The following is a 20,904-nucleotide window of genomic DNA, read 5'->3' on the forward strand; positions in this document are numbered from 1 at the left end:
CTTAATTTACTTAAATACATGTAAAATATTTAGAAAGACAAACTGTATCCTACCATCTTTAAGTACACAGCCAGGAAAAAGAAGCTTTGTTTTTGTGTCCAAGCATTTCTGATTCTAGTGATTTTTTAATTTGACTTCCAGGAAAACTTTGGTGTGCAAAGAAAAATAAGAAGAAACGGAAAAAAGTTTTGTACAATGCCAATAAAAACGATGGTAAGTAGTAATAACTCTGATGTGAACTGTATGTCAGTTTTAGAATTTTCTAGTTAAAATGTCCTGAACGTTCTTTACCTTGCTGTAACAATGACAAATCCATTTCTTCTTTTGTGCTAAATAAAGCTTGTCCCTGCTATTTCTTATTGAATGTTGTATGCATATTCGATATGAGACTGAAACTGTGTCAGCAGAAAGTTCCTTCCAGTAGCGTTCTATATACAAAAGTACTTTTGGGATTTATGGTAAATGCAAATTGTATGACAAAATCTAAAAAAAATTGAATTTTGGTTATAAATATAAATACCAAGAAATAATTGCTGAATTACTGTTTCTTTATTAGAAACCTAATTTATAAACATATCAGCAAATTTATTCCCCAAATCCAGTGCCAATAGGGCCTGGCAGCACACTTTCTTCTGACAGGAAGAGGAATGCATTTCATTGCTGAATAGCGCAATCCTGGAGAAATAAACAGACAATGAGATCTCTCCAATTCTCAGCCGAAAGGCTGATATACCCATCAGAGGGACTCAAGAGTGAGAGGTGCACAGTGAGAAAGGAAGAGAGATGGGTTTCCCTAAGCTCCTTACATTATGTGTCAGGCTCACATTGCAGTTAATACTGCCATATAGTAATAGTGTTGTTATACCCATGTTGGTCCCAGGATATGAGAGAGACAAGATGGGTGAGGTAATATCTTTTATTGGACCAACTTGTGTTGGTGGAAAAGAGAAGCTTTTAAATGCTACAGAGACCACTTAAAATGAAGTGGGCAATTAACATCTCTGCAGTCATAGGACAAACAAGGGTTGTTAGGTTATAAATTGTTGTAGTGAGCCATAAAACCAGTGTCTCCATTGAGTCCATGATTTTTAGTGTCTAGCAGAGTTGTGAATTCAATTTCCCAGTCTCCTCTTTTTTGAAGGGGTTATGTAGATTTCCTTGAAGGACGAGGACTGAGAGATCAGTGATGGAGTGATTGCTTTGTGAAAAGTTTTCACCCGCAGGTAATAGAATGTTTGTCTTTTTATCATATTTCTGTGAGAGTTTATTTGAGAGAATAGAGATTGTCTGGTTTCACGCACATAGTTGTTGCTGGGGCATTTGATGCACTGATGAGGTACACCGCATGTTGTGATCAGCATATTAGGACCCATAGATCTTGAGTGGTGTGTTGTGGAGGGTATTAATCATTGTAACCATAGAAATAGGTCTGCAGGTTTTGCATCTGTTGGTCTGGGAGGGTCTGGTGCTGCTTTGAGTTAGTGTATCCTGGTCTGTGGAAAGCTTTCTTCTGATGATGAGCTTGGGAAGGCTGGGGGGTTGTTTGAAGGCCAGAAGAGATTCAGGAAAGATTTATTTCAAGAGTGGTCTCCATCCAATATGAGTTGTAATTTTTTGATGGTACCCCATATGGAGTGCGGGGGGGGAGGGGGGTGTTTTCCTGTACTGAAGGAGGTTCTCTTGACCATATTCTGTAGTATCTGTGCCTGGCTGTAGATAAGATTCCTCCTAGTATCTGGGATGGTTATTGGATCTGTGGAGATAAGTGTGATGATCCATGGGTTTCTTGTTACATTGCAGGAGACCACTTAAAATGAGTTGACCCCTTATGCTTAACAGTCTGTCCCATCTTGTATTTAGCTCTGACACTCTGGTTACCTTTTCCACACCTGAAGAAGGGGTCTGTGAGAGTTGGTTCAATAAAAAATAGTATCTCGCCCACCTTGTCTTTCTCATGTAGTAATAACATCAGTCATGTTTTATATCTGGTTGTCGTCTTTGTTTTAAATAATATTTTTCAGGGTTTTTTTTTGTTTTTGTTTTATCTCTGAAGATTATGACAATGAAGAAATTTTAACCTATGAGGAAATGTCACTGTATCACCAGCCAGCAAATAGGAAAAGGCCTATTGTCCTGATTGGCCCACAGAACTGCGGCCAGAATGAACTACGTCAGAGGCTAATGAATAATGAAGTAGATCGCTTTGCAGCTGCAGTTCCTCGTAAGTTTAAGGGGAGGATGTGACACACCAGGGTACAATTCAGACTAGTGGGGGGCTGTCACCCCTGCCCTGCAACCTTGGATGTCTTACAATGCATTGCTGAAGTAGTTCCCACCTGGGCTCCTCATAAACAGCCCTCAAGCATGCAAGCCACACCCTGAGTGTCAGTGTGGAACTTCAGTCTTCCAGTTACACCCTGGCTCTCAGCAGTCTCTGTTATACTGACTCCAACACACTTCCAGTCATGGATTTTCCCCAGAAATGTACAGGACGTGCCTGGCCTTCTCCTGGACAGTGCAAATACATTAAGTCCATTATTCCTTTAAGGGAATAATATGCCATTTTATTACCTTAAATAGTTACCCAGACACTTCAGTTTAAATACACTGTATTCGATAAAACAATAAAACAAGTTTACTAACTACAAAGAGAGATTTTAAGAGAGTATAAGTAATAATGCATAAAAGTCAGAAATGGTTACAAGAAAAATAAAGATAAAAATGCTTACTGGTAAGAAGCTATCTTGGTCGCAAAGCAAACTTTCTCACCACATGCTCCCATAGATTACTGACCATATTTTCAGGTCAGGATCCCTCCCCAAAGTCCAACAGCTGTTTCCTTTTGTCTTCTCAGGTGCAGAGAAAGAGATGTGCAGGGAGAGGGGTCCCTTGGGGTGTTTGTCCCTGCTTTTCATAGTTCCAGTCCCCCTATTGAAACCTATTTCCAGCTGAGAACTAGGAGACAGTGTCTGTATGGAAGAATATTCCCTGCTGGGTTTTTTGTTTTTTGTTTTCTTTCCTGTTTGAACTTCCTTTGTTTTCCCTTCCTGCTTGATGACTCTGTCTACTGCTAAAATGCAAATAAAGGCAAGCACACATTCCTTCATTTAGGACAGACCTGGTTGCCAACTTGTGCTTGGGCAGAGCTGTGTGATTTGGAACATACGTTAATAATATCATACAGAAAAGTCTTAAAGCTTCACATACAGTGTTGCTACATATATTTTATCGGGACACTACTGACCAGTGAATTGAGTTTTCAAAAGATGCCTTACATGGCATACCTTGTACAAAGATTATTACAGTAGTTTGTAGGGTGTGAATACAGGGGTGTGTTCTGTCAGACAGTATAACCACTATCCTAAATATAACCTGCAACCAGATCACCTCAGGCTATGATCTTCGTGAATATTGCAAGCTAAGCAGGGTAAGATCAGTTCTGGATAGGAGGATCAGTAAAGATAACCTTTGTGTGCAGAAAGTGGCTTTGATAAGACAGTACTGGAACAGTGCCCTAGCATGGTGTTGGGTGCTGCTGGAAGTGCTTTTTTTTTTTTTCTTCTCCCAGATGAGACATAAAATTGGGACACTTACACTAGTTAAAAATCCCATGGAACTCTTCACAATAGTAAGTGATTTTAACATGGGGGTCCTGGTAAATTCAAATTTGGGATGATTATGCTGTGCTTTCCTAAATTCCCCCTGCAGTTTCCATTGAATATGGTATTCTCCACTATGTATTCTGAATTATGTTGCTGTGTTTTATTAAACAGCTGGAGCTTTCCATCCAAAGTGGCTGCATAGTGAAGGGATCTCTTTTCTAGTTGGTAAAGAGTTTCCAGATCATTCTGCGTGAAAAACACTAAATGCAAGATCAGTATGATACAATTGACACAGACTAATCTGTTTAGAGAGATTTATTTTTGAAAAGAGAATAGCTGCCCTTTTGTCTAATTGGATATTGCATAGTACTATAGCCTAAAAAGGTGTATTACTCCTGAAACACTTGGAATTTGAGAAGTACACCATTTTTTCTCAACTTCTGTTTGGTGGTTGTTAATTTCAGATACAACTCGGAGTAGGCGAGAGAATGAAGTAGCTGGCAGAGATTACCATTTCATCTCACGGCAGACATTTGAGACTGACATATCTGCAGGGAAATTTATTGAGCATGGCGAGTTTGAGAAGAATCTGTATGGTACCAGCATAGACTCTGTGCGGCAAGTAATCAACTCTGGCAAGATATGCCTTTTAAATCTCCATACACAGGTATTATATTTCATTGCAGCAGTTGTTATGAAAACTGAACATGTTACTGAAGGAACAACATCTGGTATTAGTAAAACGACACGGGTGACCTGTGTGAAACGAACACCTGGTAACAATCCATTTTCTACTAGCCCGTCTGTATGCAGCCTATTCAATCCCTATGGCAGCCCCTTTTATATATTGTTCAGACATCCTGGCAGACAAGGTATAGGAATAGGTATATCTACAGCCTGATCCATATCTGTTCTCTAGATAAATAGTACTTGTGAAAAATGCTCTGGAAACTGAAGCCCTGTGTACTTTTAACTTTTTTTAGGAGTGTTGATAATGCCCACCTTGCCCCACTGCCTTGGAATTCTCTTACTGTCTGAACTCTGAAATCTTGCAGAGGGTGGAATAGTTTGGGGAAGGTACCTCTCTCTTCAACCTAAGGCACTGATTTTCAAGGGAGCGCTTATGCAGTCCCCAAAAGGAACAGCTCTAGCAGGTGGAATATACAGCAATACTTTTAAACAACTCCAGTTACTGATATGACCTCTTTTTAGCCTTTGCTACCTTGTAAATTACAGCAAAGGCTGTAAAACATGTTATTATGAGCCCTACTGCCGCTGTTCCACAGAGGACAGTGAGTTTGCACCACTTCACTGTATGTGTGTGTTGACACAGGGATAAATACAGGTGAAATAGGATTGATAGCGTGAATGCTCAATAACATACCATCTAAACATGGGCCAGTGCTAGTGCTTTAATTACATATGTAATTAATCTGTGTAGTTGAGAGACCCTTGACTTAAGTGGAAGTTGAAGGAAGGGTGTTCTGAACTTTGCGGGATCAGCCTTTTTTCATTCTAAACATATTTTGAAACAAATGGTAAAACTTCAGCTCAAGTTGAAACTCAGCATGCAGTTTAGAGGGGAAACTTTCATCAAATGCTTGGAAAAGTGGGGGTGGGGTTTCCTCCAATTAAATGAAAATAACTTTAAAAGAAAAACTTTAAAACCAAAATCTAGTGGTTTTGAAATTCAGAATTTTTTTCACTCAAACTCATATGCTGGTGGGATTTATTTCAGAGAGACAAACATGGGTAGGTGCTCGCTACGGTGATGAGTACAGTATAAGAACTTATATAGAGTAGAATAATCTGTAATGTGACTAAATATTTTGTGCTCGTTTGGTTCAGGGGGAAATTAACTTGCAATAATGGAGGGGTTCTGATTAGCAAAGTACTTACTTCACTTGTCTCGTAATTAACTACTTGAAGAAATAACATTTATTTTTCAAGACTCTACCAAGGGATATTTAAGGTGGTATAAAATTAGAACTGGTTGGAAATTTTCCAGTGAAACAGTTTCATTTTAAAATGCCAATTTGTCAACCCCAAAATATTTTGTGAAAACCTCTCCGGTAAAACCTCTCAGTAAGTTGTTGGCGAATCAAAGGCAGGGTTCTGATGGAGCCATGGGAAACCTGCTGGCTTGCCAGTCTGCTAGGGAGCCAGAGTATTACAAGTTCAGTGGCTCTGGGACAGCTCCAGCCTGTGGGCTGCCACAAGCTTGAGGACCTGGTCTTGCAGGTTCCATGGCTCTGGTGCAGGCAGACATGCCAGAACTTCCATGCTCACTTCCTTGAAGCTGGGAGCGTGAAACCCATAGGAGCTCCAGCTCTAACGAGGGCTTGACTCCCAGCTCTACTGCAGGAAGCCTGGAAGACCTTAGAACACCTATTAACGCTAGGGCTCTCAGGCCTTCCAATCTCCCTGTTGCAGAACCTGAAAGACCTGGGATGCGCTCCCAGGATGTGCAGCTCTGGGGCTGCCCCGCCATGCAGACTGCCCCAGTTGGGAAGGTCCACATGGCAGGGCTGCCCCAGAAGCACAGACCCCACTACCCTAACAGCTGCTAAATGAAATTGACATTCTTGTTGGTTTCACTCAACCACTGTCAGGGTACTGGGGAACAGATTTCATTTAGAGAACACCATATATCGGTCTTTCTGATTCATGAAATATTTTGGGAATTTCCAATTCACTGGAAACCTTGAAACAACTTGAATTCATTCCAATGTGGAACAAAACCAAATTTAGAAAAAGCAAAACTTCCTGCAAATCAGAAATCCCATTTTTGGTCAACTCTGTGTACAGTAACCAGAGCACGTACTTATTTAATAACACATTAGAATTTAACTTTTAGTAAAACCAAAAGGATTTGCCAGTGCATTTTTGTAGTCTTGTTATGCCAGCTACAGTATCACATATAATTGCCCTGTATTTGTTAAGCCTGTGGTGTAAAATAGCAATTAGATAATCAAATACAAACAGTGAAAAATCACATTGGTGTAGTTACAAAAGAATTATTTAAATGATTTCCATTGTTTGTTTTTAAATATATACATTTGGAGAACTTTAACCCTATTTCAGAATTTTAAAGAGTCACGTTTACACTGACCGTGCATTCCAATCTGTGTAGTATAATATTTTACATTTCTCTAGAATGGTCCATGAGAGACTCTCAAAGCACATAACAAAAAATAGTTAATTAAATTTCTTAACACACACACTGTGAGGCTGGTTAGTAATCTTATTTTGAAAATGAGGAAGCTGAGTCACAGAGAGGTGATGACTTGTCCAAGGTCACACAGAAGGAAGTTCTTGAAGAGCCAGAAATGGAATCCTGTTCTCCTGACTCCCTATCCTGTGATCTTACCACAAAACTATGCAAAATGGATGCTTTGCACATCATTAGTGCACTTGGTGTCTCTTGGTAAGATAAACTGTGAGGGGATAACTGGTTTGTTTTTCTAATGTTAAGGTTAATGCTGTGTATGGAATTTTTGACAGTGTGTAACAAAACACATTATATTACTGGTTCTCAGTTGTATATGGAGAAATTGCAAATGTAGTTTAAGGCTATTTGTGCTTTCAAACACTGAAAGAAGTGCAATTAGTCTGAGTTCATATATTTAGTTTCTGCCAAGCCAAGTTTAGGGAACTGTTGACCTACTTTTCTATGAAGAACTCTTGAGCAAGAGCAAATGTTGAGGTTCCATAAGCAAGAAAAAAAAGATGGTAATACCAATTGCACAGGAAAAGGTGAATGGCACCAGAGTTAGTGATGATTGTCTGGCTATGTGACATTGTTAATCATGCTGCTATTAAGGAATGTTGTTTCATATTCTCTGTGTATATATAAAGCCTGCTGCAGTTTCCACGATATGCATCTGAAGAAGTGAGCTGTAGCTCACGAAAGCTTATGCTCTAATAAATTGGTTAGTCTCTAAGGTGCCACAAGTCCTCCTTTTCTTTTTGCGAATACAGACTAACACGGCTGTTACTCTGAAACAACTTTTAATAAACACTTGAAATTTATACTGAGTTACCTTAGCATTTGAGAACATTATGTGAATAGTGCATCTATACTTGTCCTTTACAAACACATTAATGAGATTGAAATAATAAATGGAACATTTTTTTCTTCAGTCATTGAAGACCCTACGCAATTCAGACTTGAAACCATATATTATCTTCATTGCACCACCTTCGCAAGAGCGGCTACGTGCTTTATTGGCCAAAGAGGGTAAAAATCCAAAGGTAATTTAACATTTCTTAATAAGTGGGTTTTGTTTACAAGTCTGGAGCTCCATTGACAAAGACAACTCCAAAGAATTTGGCATAAAAATATTAAGCATTATTAATGCAAGTGAAAATATGTAATATGAAAAATGTTAGACCCAGACAATTATATTTAAATATTTAACTTTATGAAGCCATGCCTCATTGAGTGTGCATTATGCGGGAAGAGAGAATTCTAGTGCTGGTCTAGCAAGAAGTTCTATAGTATATTTCTCTTTCCTGTCATTTTCCTTTAAAAACAAAAATCTAAATCAAAACAAGAAATTTATTAGTGTTCTTTTTAATTGTTACAACATGTCTCATTTACTACATACTGCCCAGCCTGCAACGGTTGGTGGCTTTGAGCAACTGACAGGTGATGTTCTTTTGGGCTTGAAGATCTGCTTTGTAACCTGGGATCAGTTGCTGCTTTAGGGCTTTTACTCCATGCATGCCAAAGAGTCATGGGTCAAGCTCTGAAGTGCTTAACTCCAGAGCTATGGGTGAGCCACCAGTTAAAAATACTTGAATGGGGCCAGCAACCAGGCTTCAAGTTAATACTTAAAATTTAAAGAATAAAAAACTAGCAAAAGTGTGCAAAAACAAGCAAAGATTTAAAATATGACAATGACTAATACAAGACAAGTGTACATTGGTGCTTCAATTCTATCCACCTCTATACCCTTCTCCTTTTTTCACGCCACTGTTCGCTATTCGCCTGCCGCTTTTCTCTGTGGGTTTGTCTTCCGTAGAAAACCACCTTGTGTTAGAAGACAACCTCAAGCAGTTGTTTTATCTAATATGGTTTTAAAGACAGTATTTTGGTCAGTGTAGACCAGGGTCATGAGTAAACATTACTGGAGCCAGACATTTCCCAAGAGCAGCTGGCATTGAGTTGAACACTACAGCAATGGACTCGTGACATTGGAAGTAATTTGACCAGTCTTAAAGTGCAATTAACTTGTGTAATTTGTGTGCCTCAATCCTATTGGTTAAAAATGCCTTAGATGTTTTGAGTTTGAAATCCTTTTTTATTACAAAGCTAATCTTAGCTTCCTAAGGTGTTTTTTGGTTTTTGGTTTTGGTTTTTTTAATTTTCTGGCTGCACATATTCAAACATAGCTCAAATGTCAAATCATATCTGAACTGTAGAAGTAGTTTGCTGAACAGATATGCAGACTGGATGCTATTTTTTTAGAATATAAACACATTTGAAAGCATTTGTAGTTTGTGTTAAGACAAAAATACTTTTGAGTCTTTAAGCAAAGACTGTTCAGTAATTTTGCTACTATAATATACCAGTCACTGAGAGAGATCTTAATGTATTAATTCAGAATCCGAGCTGCAATAGAAAACACCCAGCACATGCCACTGAACAAAGGGATCAGTGTGTGGCACACCAATTGCATGACATTCCTGAATTAAAATTAGAGCACAAACTAAGTGTTTTATTGGCAGTTTATTGTTTTGGAAGCTTGGTAAAATTAAGATTATGGGAGAAACCCAAAGCTCCAAGCCCCATTAATTCATGTTAATATCTGTTCTAGTTGTACAAAAAATAAAAATAATAAACTGATTTCAATTAAGAGTATTCTGTATGTGTGGGATTTCAGACACTATCTGTGTTAAACATTTGAAGTGGATTGGGAAGAATTCTACGACTAGTTCAAATAGTTATCCAAGATGGCTTGTCTTCTCGTTGGACTCTCCATTTGCTGTACATTTTCAGGGTACAGGATTCAGGATTTCAGTTCACAGGTGGACTCATTTGAACAACAAGTATTTTAATGAGCCAAATGCAAGGTTGCACATCTAGAAATAAAGCCAAAGGTTGCACAATATGGGCGACTATATCCTGGAATGCAGCAATACTAAAAAGGACTTTGTGGTCATGGTCGATGACCAGCTGACAGTGAGCTGGCTGTGCTTTGTTGTAGTTAAAATGGCAAACATGACTGTGGGATACATAAGTAGTGGAATATCAAATATGAATAGGGAGATGGTATTATCTCTTCAGACCTCATTTGTGAGACCATTATTGGAGTTCTATGTTCAGGTCTTGGTGTCCACGCCTCAAACAAGATGTTAAAAATTTGGAACGGGTACAGAAAGAGCTATAAGAATGATATTTAGTTTTAATTCAGAGTTAATTTTAAACAGGTTTATTTTTAAAAAGAAAAGCTTATAATTTAAATTAAAAACTGATTTTTTTTAAAAATCAGTATCAATTTTTATCCACTCTGGCTGTTGATGATAGGAAAAATAAATACAAATATTTTCTTGCAAACCATCTCTGTTTTCTTTCTGATTATTCTCACTGGAGTTACAGGACAGAATATTTTAGTTCTTCTTCGAGTGTTCCTCTGGGTGCTCCACTGAAGAATGAGTGCTCCACTGTAGGTGCAGCAGCTCCCCCTGTGCCGGGGATCGGAGATCTTCATCAGCAGTGCCCGTTGGACTGCATCTGCACACCTCCCCATCTCGTGCTATGAGCGGGACGTGTATATATAGCGTGGTGTGGTCCGACCGCCCCCCCATTCCTTCACTACCGTCTTTGGTCTGGGATGGAATCTGTAGCAGAGTCTGCTTCTCCTTTTTGACCTTTAGATAGTGCCTTACCTGTTAGGTTTAGTTTAGTAATTTCTTCTTCTTTCCTCTGTATTCCTTCTCCTCCTTCTCTCCCCTCCTCCCCCGCCCCGTTTTCACTTTACCCTACTCATTACTTCATAGCTTAGGTTTTCATTTCTCTGCTTTCTGACTGGGAAGCTTTTTCCCTCACCCTTATGTCTGGATCTCCTGGGTTCAAGAGGTGAGTGTCTTGCTGGGTCAACTTCCCAATAATGGATAGCCCCCACAGTGCAGGGACGCATCCCACAAAAGTGTTCCCACTGCCACAATTTGACTGGCAGAACCAGAAAAGACTGGGACATGTGGTTACGACTTCTCCTCATGGAGAAAGCACTGGGTCAAGAATCAGACCTGGGCCTGGACTCTCCCCCTGTGCAGCTTTCCCCACTCTGCAAGTTCATCTGCTGATCCTCATCTTCCACATCCCTTTCTAAGAGAAAGTTGTCTTTCTCTCACTTTGACGAAAGAAATGGGATCCCTCATCCATCCCTGAGACATCACCTACGAGAAAATCATCCCCTGCGAGGTCAGTCGACTCAGCATTCTCAGACAGGGGACATAGCTCCAGGGCCCTTCCAAGTACATGAATTAAACAACAGTCTAAAGATCCTAACCAGGCAGACCTAGAGCCCTCGGCACTGAGCAGTTCTTCAGCTCCACCTGTTGGCTGCTCAGGAGAATGCATCTCTTTCTCAGCATCAATTCATACACCGGTACTGATGATGCTCCTACCTCCTCCCCAAGAATTCAGATACCCTAAAGACCTACTTGTATCTGACATGCCTGAGTCACCATTACTCAAACACGACCTTCCCCCACTTCCACCCTCTTCTCCAGATTCACAATGTTCTTCCCTTTCCTCTTCGAGGATGGCACCCTCCTTCCTCAGTGACAATGAGGAAGAAGAGGAGGAGTGGTCCATCACTCCTTCTTACTCGAGACAGGAACAAACGACTTCCTCTACATGTCCTCACTGTTCACAATCCACACCTGAACCAGAACCCTGGTATAGACACCGTGGATGCAGCCCCATGTTCCACTCTCTCCGCACTGGCCGAACTGGGACCCCGAGCCATTTACAAGAGTCCAGTTTGGGAAGCCTCCCATGGAGCAAAGCTGGAAACCTACACCTTTGCTTTCTCCACCAGCTTCTCGTCCACCAGAGACTGAGCCTCTCCCTACAGCAGATGAGGAGGAAGAACAAGAGCAGGAAATTCCACCACCACTCTGCTTCTTCGCCTAATGAGGCTATCATGCCTCCACCCCCTACTGCAGCTTACAACTTCAGACATTTCCAGGAGCTATTTTGCAGGATTGCAGACTCCCTCCCCATTCTTTTGGAGGAGGTGAAGGATCAACAACATAAGCTGCTCAACATCCTGCACACATCCTCCTTCTCCAAAATAGCCCTTCCTATCAATGAGGCCCTTTTCAATCCTGCCACGGTTCTCTGGCAGACTCCAGCATCCATCCCACCAACTTGCAAGCAGGTAGACAAAAAATATTATGTTCCCACAAAGGACTTGGAATTTGTTTTCTGAACCCACCCCAAACTCCTTGGTTGTAAATGTTATGCCAGAAAAAGGACACCTATACCAATCTCGAGTTACACACCATGCTAGAGACTGGAAACAATTCGACCTGTTCAGACATAAAGCTTATTCATCCGCTGCTCTCCAATTCCGTATATCTAATTACGAAGCGCTCATATAATTGGCTAAGTATAATTACATCAACTATTCTAAAATACAGGAACTCTGTCAAGACCTTCCTGATGACCATAAAGAACAACTCCAGGTACACATAGCTGAAGGACACCTCTTGGCCCACACAGCTCTGCAAGCCTCTTTAGACTCTGCAGATACCACTGCCTGCTACATCACTACCACTGTTGTAATGAGACGGATGTCATGGCTGCACCTCTTAGGCTTTCCTAAAGAGGTACAAACCACCACTGAGGGCCCCAAATTATTCGGGCAGCATAAAGATGATTCCCTTCACTCCCTGGGCATTTTCCCGGGCGTCTCTTTGGAGCTGCAGTGTAAGTACCAGTTTCTTCCATGATCCCGATCACCATAATACACTCCCCAGCAACAATATGATACCCAACAATATTGACAGAAGCCCCCTACCAAATGCAGACATACAACTCCATGGGGTGCTACTTGTCACGCTCCTCCACCCAAACAGCTATTTTGGAAGTGTGGTTAATGTGACGGGATTCCCAGGATGCCACCTAAACTGTGGGACCGCTGAGCCCCTCTTCTGTGATGCAGTTGGCAAGCTATAAACCTCTGGCAGGTACTGCACTACACAGAGATCCACAGGTAGGGACACAACCAATTGAGTTATATGAATGCTTCTCCCAGGCATTCATGGACCAACAATAGAGAGGCTCCAGCCAGTTCCCCCCAGTTCCCCAGCATTGCACCCCAGAACTGTACCATCTTGCCCTGGTCAGAAGCCTAACCAATGTAAATTCATTGCCCAGTTCTGCCCCCCCCCTTGAAGTGGAGAAGACATATATTAGCCGTTGTAAACTGAGCTGAGATTTCCCAAGCACTTCAACCAAAGTACGCTGTTTTAGGTAAAATAGATTTATTAACTACAGAAAGCTAGATTTTTAGTGATTATAAGTAGTAAGGGTAGAGATCAAAGTTGATTATCTAAGAAATAAAAGTAAATTTGCAATCTCAGTTCTATAAACTAAACAGGATTTGAATCCAGCAGTGTCTCTTTCTGATAAATGGTACAAACAGGTCACAAATCTTCCGTACACAGGCTGGAACTCTACTCTAGCCCAGGGCCACCCTCACAAGTTCTGTCTTTGTCCTCCAGCTGTGTTTCTAGGTGGTGTTGGGGGTGGAAATGAGGCCAAGTCATTGTGTCACTTCCCCTCTTTATAGTTTCTTCCAGCTTGCTGGAAAGATCTATGCTTGTGACATGCGGGGGGCTCCACCCCCATTGGTCAAGTATTCTCCATTGCCTACATGCTCTCTCTGAGAAGTCTCCATTGTATACAGTTTCTGGGATAGTGGATAATATTTAATGGGCCATCAGCATGTCTGGCTACTCCATTGTTGTGCCTGAAAGGCTGGTTGTGGGTGTTCCCAACCTCCCAACATATTTCAGTAACACACACACAACAAAACTTCATAACTTCACGTACAATGATAGCACATACAGTCCAATAGGATATTAATGTTCAGCGGATCGAGACTTTCAAAATAATACCTCACAAGGCATACTTTTTACAAAACATATTATAATTATATGACAGTGGTGAATATGGGGATTCCAGGGTGTTTCTTTAAGGTACAGAGTGCCACAGTTGAGGCCATGAGAAGTCTTCCCGTTTGTCATATCCGACATCTTTGACATCCCACAAATTGGCGACTGATTTAGCCCTGTTTTTTCCATCACAGAGGCAAATTACCTCAGACCAGTGGGTCGTAGAGATCATCAGGGAAGGATACTCCATCCCTTTCCTATCTATCTCACCCCATCTCTCTTCAGGGACCTTTCTCACGAACACATCCTACGAGACGAAATAAATGACTAGGAGCCCTAGAACCAGTCCCATTCCAGCACACAGGAAAGGGTTTTTACTCATTACTTTCTGGCCCAAAAGAAATCCAGCGGATAGAGCCTGAATCTAGACCTTTGAAACCTAAACAAGTTAATCAAACTGGACCACTTCCAGATGGTTATCGCCGCCACCATCATCCCAGCACTGGAACTACCAACCCTTTCTCCCACTGATAGCACATCGCGCCAACAGAGACATGATAGACAATATCACCTGCATGTTGTACATCAACAGGCAAGGCGGAGAGAGATCCCACTCTTTTTATGCTCAGAAGCATTGAAATTATGGAATTGGTGTATCCAACACAGCATTACTATCTCAGCTGCATACTTCTCTGGTCACCAGAACACCACTGCAGACTCATTATGCAAGCAATTCTCCCACGATCACAAGTGGGAACTAGTTGCGCAAGCCTTTCAGCACATCTTCAACTGCTGGGGATCCTGCACCATAGAACTTTTCTAGTGTGGCAAAAACGCCTGCTGCCCTCAGTTTTGCTCCGGCGGGACTGGGACACAGATCCCTGGGAGACTCATTCCTCCTCGCATGGGATGCTCCACTACTCTATGCCTTTGCTCCCTTTCCTCTTCTGTTCTGTGTACTCCACAAGATACAGAGGGACCAGGCCAGAGTCATCCTTATAGCTCCGACATGGCCATGACAGGTCTGATATACTTACCTCCTTTACGGAGGTATGCCCTCCAATCTCTCTCTGCGACTCTTTTCTCAGAGTGTGGGTCGTATTTTCAATCCCAATCCACAGCTACTCCACCTCAAAGCATGGCTCCTCTGTGGTTCCAAGATTCAGAAATAACTTGTTCAGAAGCAGTTAAACAAGTACTCTTGAACAGCAGACATGACACAACAAGACACACTTACCTCCATAAATGGACTAGGATCTAATGCTGGTGCATCTCCCATTAGGTTGACACAATGAATGCTCATTGCCACTTATCCTGGACTATATTTTACACCTAAAATGATCAGGATTATCCACCAGCTCCATCTGTGTGAAGTTGGCATCTATCATGACCTTTCACTGCCACATAGATGGCCACTCCATCTTCACTCACCCACTCATGAAATGTTTCCTAAAGGGCCTCCAAAATCTTTACCCTCATATACGGGATCCAACCCTTGCTTGGGACGCCTGCCTCATTCTGCGCTCTCTTACAAGACCTCCATTCAAACCAGTAGCAATGTGTTCCTACGTTCACTTATCTGTGAAAAGGGCATTGTCACAATCACTTCTGCCCAATGGGTCAGTGAAATTGGAGCCCTTATGGTTCCATGTGTACAGGGGGTATATACAATTTTTCACAAAGACAAGGTTACGCTGTGTCTACATCCTAAATTTTTACCCAGGGTACCATCCTCTTTCCATCTCAATCAACCTATCCACCTTCCTTACTTCTTCCAAAGCCTCACAGTAACCAACATGATTGCATACCCTCCATGTCACACGAGCATTAGCTTTCTTCTTGGACACTAAACCGTCCAAAAATCATCATGCTACTTCCTCTCAATGGCCAAAAGATCCAAAGGTGCAGCCATCTCTAAGCAAGACCTTTCAAAATAGATCTCTCAGTATATATGTACATCAGTCTTACCCAACTACATAATCGACAGCCTCCTCCTGGAACTAGAGCACATTCAACCTGGTCACTCTTCATCTCTGTTGTTTTGCTCAGTAATGTCCTGATTATTGACATTTGCAAAGCGGCCACATGGCCATCATCAGACACTTTTGCTCATCACTATACCATTACTCAGGATGCCTCAGCAGATTGTCCTATCATCTGCAGCAAATAGGGGCCCTTCCAATTAGGGGCCCTGCTTTCCAGTCACTTACAGTGGAGCACCCAGAGGGACATCAATTGAGGAAGAAGAGCAGGTTACTCACCCTGTGCAATAACTGACGTTCTTTGAGATGTGTCCCTGTGGGTGCTTCATTATCTGCCCTCCTCCCCTCTGTGTCAAAGCTGAAATGTTAGCTCTGCCACAGAGAAGGAACTGGGGGCAGTCAAACTGCACAGCACTATATATACATCCCACTCATGGCGCGAGAAGGGAGGTGTGTATCTGCGATCTGACGGGCACTGCTGATGAAGATCTCTGATCCCAGGCGCACAGGGTGCTGCCACACCTACAGTGGAGCACCCATAGGGGGTCACATTTTGAAGAATCTCAGTTAGTGCACAGGGTGAGTAACCCACTCTTTTGTGGAAGCTTCTATTCTAGCCCTTTCCCCAAAAAATATTTTGTTTGGGATTTTTTTTAATTAAAACCTAACAAAAATCAGGTTTAATCCTAAAATCTCTTTTACGTCCGTTTGAAAATACCTACCTTACTTCTTATCTCATGTATCATAGGGAAACAATATTTTTTGCCTTAGTTAATGATGCAGTGGAATAAGCACAGGAAGCTTTGAGAAATCTGGCATGCTTCTGTAATCTGTTTACACTGGTAATAAAAATCCTGAAGTAGAATGATCCCATTCCACTGCTAACTTCTTTCCCAGTTCTCCCTCTGCCTCTCTTATCTGGACATTCATTTCCAGCCCATCTGCAATTTTCCTGCTTTTCTGCCACTTGGCCCTTTCACTCCCCTGAAACTCCTCTTCTGTTGTTATTGCAACATTCACTGAATGGTGAACTGGTTTCAGCAACTTGCATTGTGTGGTTCTTAACATTTCCTCATTATCCTGGTGTAGTTTTTTTATGGTAACTCTTATCTTGTCCCTTTCCCTGTAGGTTTTTTTTGTTTTTAAAAATGAGCATATTTTAAATACATTTTCCTAAACTTTGTTTTGATTCTTGTAATTGTGTTGTTACATGTTCAAAGTCATGGTTCCTATTTCTGTAACGCAATCTAAATTTTAATCTAAATTATCTCAGCACTGTTTCTTTCACATCACTGGTGTGGGTTTTTTTGTTTAAATTAATGAGAATTTGGCTCATACATCACTTTGGCACTTTTGAAACTCTTAGCCTTTATTTTTTTTGAAACATTTTTTTTTCTCTTATTTGGTTCCTTTGAGGGCACTTATTTGCTGGGCAGTTAATTGCAATAATCATTCTATCATTTTCCTTTCATGTCTTTAAAAGTTTTTTCACTCAATACTGCATCATCATCTAGTGATGGAATAAGACTGGGCATGATCAGTGGAATTTCCTGACCAACTACTGCTAAAGACTTAAGTCTTTTAGAACACACAAAACAAAACTACCACATTTTGGATAGTTATTAAAATGCATAGAAATGTCTCATGTCCTGCCCTTATTAAAATACATACCTGCTGTAAAAATATTTGTTGTAGTTGTACAGCTTCATACATTTTCAGCCATTGTGTGTGGAATTACATTTTTCTAGCCCACTGTAGCAGTTTCCAAGCAAAACTTGCCTGTGCCATGAAAATTTTGTACAAGACCTTACAATCCCCTGATGAGTAGTTTTGTTCATTTTTTCAAAATGAACATTCAGAATGTTCATATAATTATACGATATAAATTAATTCCTCCTATGTTTTCATTACAGCCAGAAGAGCTAAGAGAAATCATAGAGAAGACCAGAGAGATGGAACAAAACAATGGCCACTATTTTGACACAGCAATTGTGAATTCTGATCTTGATAAGGCATATCAGGAGCTACTTCGTTTAATAAACAAACTTGACACGGAACCTCAGTGGGTGCCATCCACCTGGTTACGGTGAAAAAGAACAGTTCTAAGGGACAAGCAGACTTGTATCCAGCAGTCTGTCAAAGGGAGATTGCACATCAGACTTAAATATTAGGTGGCAGTGTGAGCTCTAGACCTCTGTGGGTGCACCCCTTGATAGTTGGTGTATTAGTGAAGAAAATCTATTAGGCAGTTCATGAACAGAATGATATACTGATTAAAGATTGTCTGGGTTTTCTTCTCATCTTTGGACTAGAAATGGAAGCTCTGAAGAAGCCAGTACAATTTTTAATAGTTTAAATAGCCTTTCTAACAGCTGATTTACCTTTTCTATCTAGAATCACCTTTCTTTAAAAACTAAAGATTTTAAATGTATGTATATATACAGTCCATGTTGTCACATAGTTATAAATATTATTATTATTTAACACTGTTAACTTAATGACCTTGTGGGACATGACAGTAGTTTGTGAATATACCTTTTACGAAAACATCGGGCAGAGAAATAATCTACATGAGACACTAAGGTTTATGAGAAATTCTCCCCTTTTAAAAATACACAGAATAAGGTGCGCTTTGGTCTGGAGTTGCCTGGTTAGGCTTGAATTTATTTTTTTAATTATTTACATTCCACTTTCTGAGAGCACTGTAATTTGCAAAATGTGTATAATGTAAATATTTCAACCCTTTGTGTCTTTTTAGTCAGACTTTATAAATCAGATTTGACTGCACATTAACCTTAGGTCCAATGAGAGAGGAATATGTACTGATCTTTTAGATGTGATATTTTTATGGAATTGTGTTTTTCTTTAAAGCTTATCGGTTGATTTGGGAGCCATTGCTCCCCACAGATTTGTAGAGATGTTTAGAAGGCAGAGGTTATATTTTTATTAAAAAAAAAAAAAAACATTCTTATAAAACATGCGGATTTTAAAAAATATTCTTCCTGATAATGTAAACAGTTCTTATAACATAAAGGATACTGACTGAATGGGCAGTTGTAATGAGTGTCTTTTTATTTTGGCCCTGGTATATATTGTGGCTAATGGTCCTACAGGTAATTAACTGGAATTAAAACCGCTGAATGTAACTACTCTAAGTAAACCAGTCACCTTAAGGAAACAACCTCAGATATGGAAACATATGTATTACACGGTCTATATCCTAGCATGTTCTGCCGTCTAAGTTCAGCATGTCCCTACAGACTAGCCTGAGCTGTGAAAGTTGTGCAGCTGTCAAATCTGCAGCAGGGCTATTCCAAGCATTGAAATGAAATGTTACCTTTAGCTTTTCTTTGTTCTGGGGGTAGCATGAACAATCTTGAATGTGAATGTTGATTCTCCTCTTGTTTAGCCACAGTCTTTCCTTGTTCCCACATTTAAACACTGGAGTTATGTCAATGTGTAGTTGATTCAGTGTAACAGTGAGAAATGAAGAGTGAGTTTGTTTTTCACAGTCTTGTTTTGTGTATATATTTTCTTCGAAGAACAAATCCAGGCAAACCTCTTGCCTTCTGTGTCTATAGCTGAATGAAGAGCTCTAGGCTACACAGAGAATGAGTATAGTGTGAAAAGGTTGTTTTAAATCACTTTTAGTAAAGTGACGTTCCTGTATTGCAGGGTGAAAGATAGAGATTGTACTGTCTGCAGTAAACCTAGACGAGGCCCAGCAAGTTGGTTGCCTATGGAGAGAAGTTATAAGCTGTTTACTTGGGTTTTAGAACCATGGTACATATTATCTTGGTGAACATGCTATGGCTGAGAGAAGAATCATAAGGTCCATTCACTAACATACCTACAGCGAGGTGGGTGTTGGAAGCCTTAAATGACACTGAAATTAACTGCATATCATGTTTGGGTCAATAGCTAGCATGTTACTAAATTAGCTCCAAGTCAAGTATTCAAAGTAAGTGCACCTGCAGTGTGAGGCAGCAAGCCACTAACTGTTTAGTCTGGTGTGAGACACTACAAAATTCAGGTGCTGGGGGGCAACAGCATTATCCATCAATTCTGCCCTTCAAAGTTTACATCGCTTAAGTTGTAGATTCTCAACTGCCTGTAAAAAAAAAAAAGTTGCTAAAGTGAAAAGTTGTTGAAGTGCAATCTTTAGAGAGGCATCTTTAAAGATGTCACAGGTGAATTATCAAAATTTCTCTCTATTACTGAACCCTGACAGATTCAATGTTACATTGTTATTAACTAATGCTGTGAATGCTGGTAAATCTCACGCCCTTCTCTCCTATCCTTAAGACTTTGAATGCAGTAGGTTGAGAGATGTTTAGCTGTACCCTGTTTGTTTTTGAAGTATGGGGGGGTGTTGATATTTCACAGAGATCCATTTATGGAAGTGAAATGATCACGACTATAGGAGGCAGTGTTGGCTTTGTATCTAATTATGTGAGTGTGCTGGAGCAGTACTGAGGAACAGACTAGGCTCACAGAGCTCAGATGGATATTGGTATCTGGCACTAGTTTTAGAGTTTGAACCCAAATTGCCTGAACCTGGAGTAAGTAAGCATTTTCTACCATTTTGTCATGAAGGAAGAGTGTCTTTTCAGTCCCTTTGAGGGGTAAAAGACTTGATTGCTGGAAGAAACACTAGGCATGGTCACCTGTTTAATAGCCAGCTGAAAGGGGAAGGTATCTTCATTTTTACCAATCCAGATTTATTGAAAAAAACTGTTTCATCATCTGAATTAAACAAAAATATTGAAGGATTATGAATAATTGTATAAGATGTGGACTTGACAACTAATAATTTCAATGACCTGTGGTTAGCCCCAATGTATCTGCACTCTGTATTTTGAGACCTCATGAACTGCACACTATGTAAAAAATGTAAAATATTTCTAGACAAAATAAACTACAATTTTTACCTGATGTAGCTACTGTTGAAGTCTTTTCTGCCATCACTCAAAGGCTGCTTTGGGGTTGGTTGAACCTAAGTGCTTAAGTATTTCAATTGAAGAGTTCCATGCTTCTGTAATTTTTTTAAAAAGCACTAAGTGCCCCTTAAGCTCAAAATAAATACCATAAGTATCTTAACAGTGTGGACACAGCTCAGGGGCATGCATGTAGTTGATAGGGAAGACTACAAATTAGGGCTGAGCTCATAGTCAAGTGGGAATTGA

At 40.4% G+C, this 20,904-nt stretch overlaps 1 protein-coding gene across 7 annotated transcripts in view; it reads left to right on the top strand.

Annotated features, from left to right (window-relative positions):
• The window catches only part of PALS1 (protein associated with LIN7 1, MAGUK p55 family member), a 136,552-nt gene extending 115,899 nt beyond the window's left edge, over positions 1-20,653 (top strand). For 6 of the 7 annotated variants that reach the window (XM_073348379.1, XM_073348378.1, XM_073348383.1 and 3 more), the window contains 5 exons: positions 142-213; positions 2,054-2,221; positions 4,067-4,269; positions 7,746-7,856; positions 17,632-20,653. In XM_073348379.1, the coding sequence (XP_073204480.1) occupies positions 142-213; positions 2,054-2,221; positions 4,067-4,269; positions 7,746-7,856; positions 17,632-17,808 (731 nt within the window). In that variant the 3' untranslated portion in view covers positions 17,809-20,653. Of the gene's footprint in view, positions 1-141; positions 214-2,053; positions 2,222-2,854; positions 2,972-4,066; positions 4,270-7,745; positions 7,857-17,631 lie in introns of those variants that run through there. The other variant, XM_073348384.1, reaches the window with a different exon arrangement.
• Positions 20,654-20,904: the final 251 nt, after the last annotated feature.

This window comes from Lepidochelys kempii, chromosome 6 (genome assembly GCF_965140265.1).
Source record: "Lepidochelys kempii isolate rLepKem1 chromosome 6, rLepKem1.hap2, whole genome shotgun sequence".
NCBI classification, from domain to species: Eukaryota; Metazoa; Chordata; order Testudines; family Cheloniidae; genus Lepidochelys; species Lepidochelys kempii.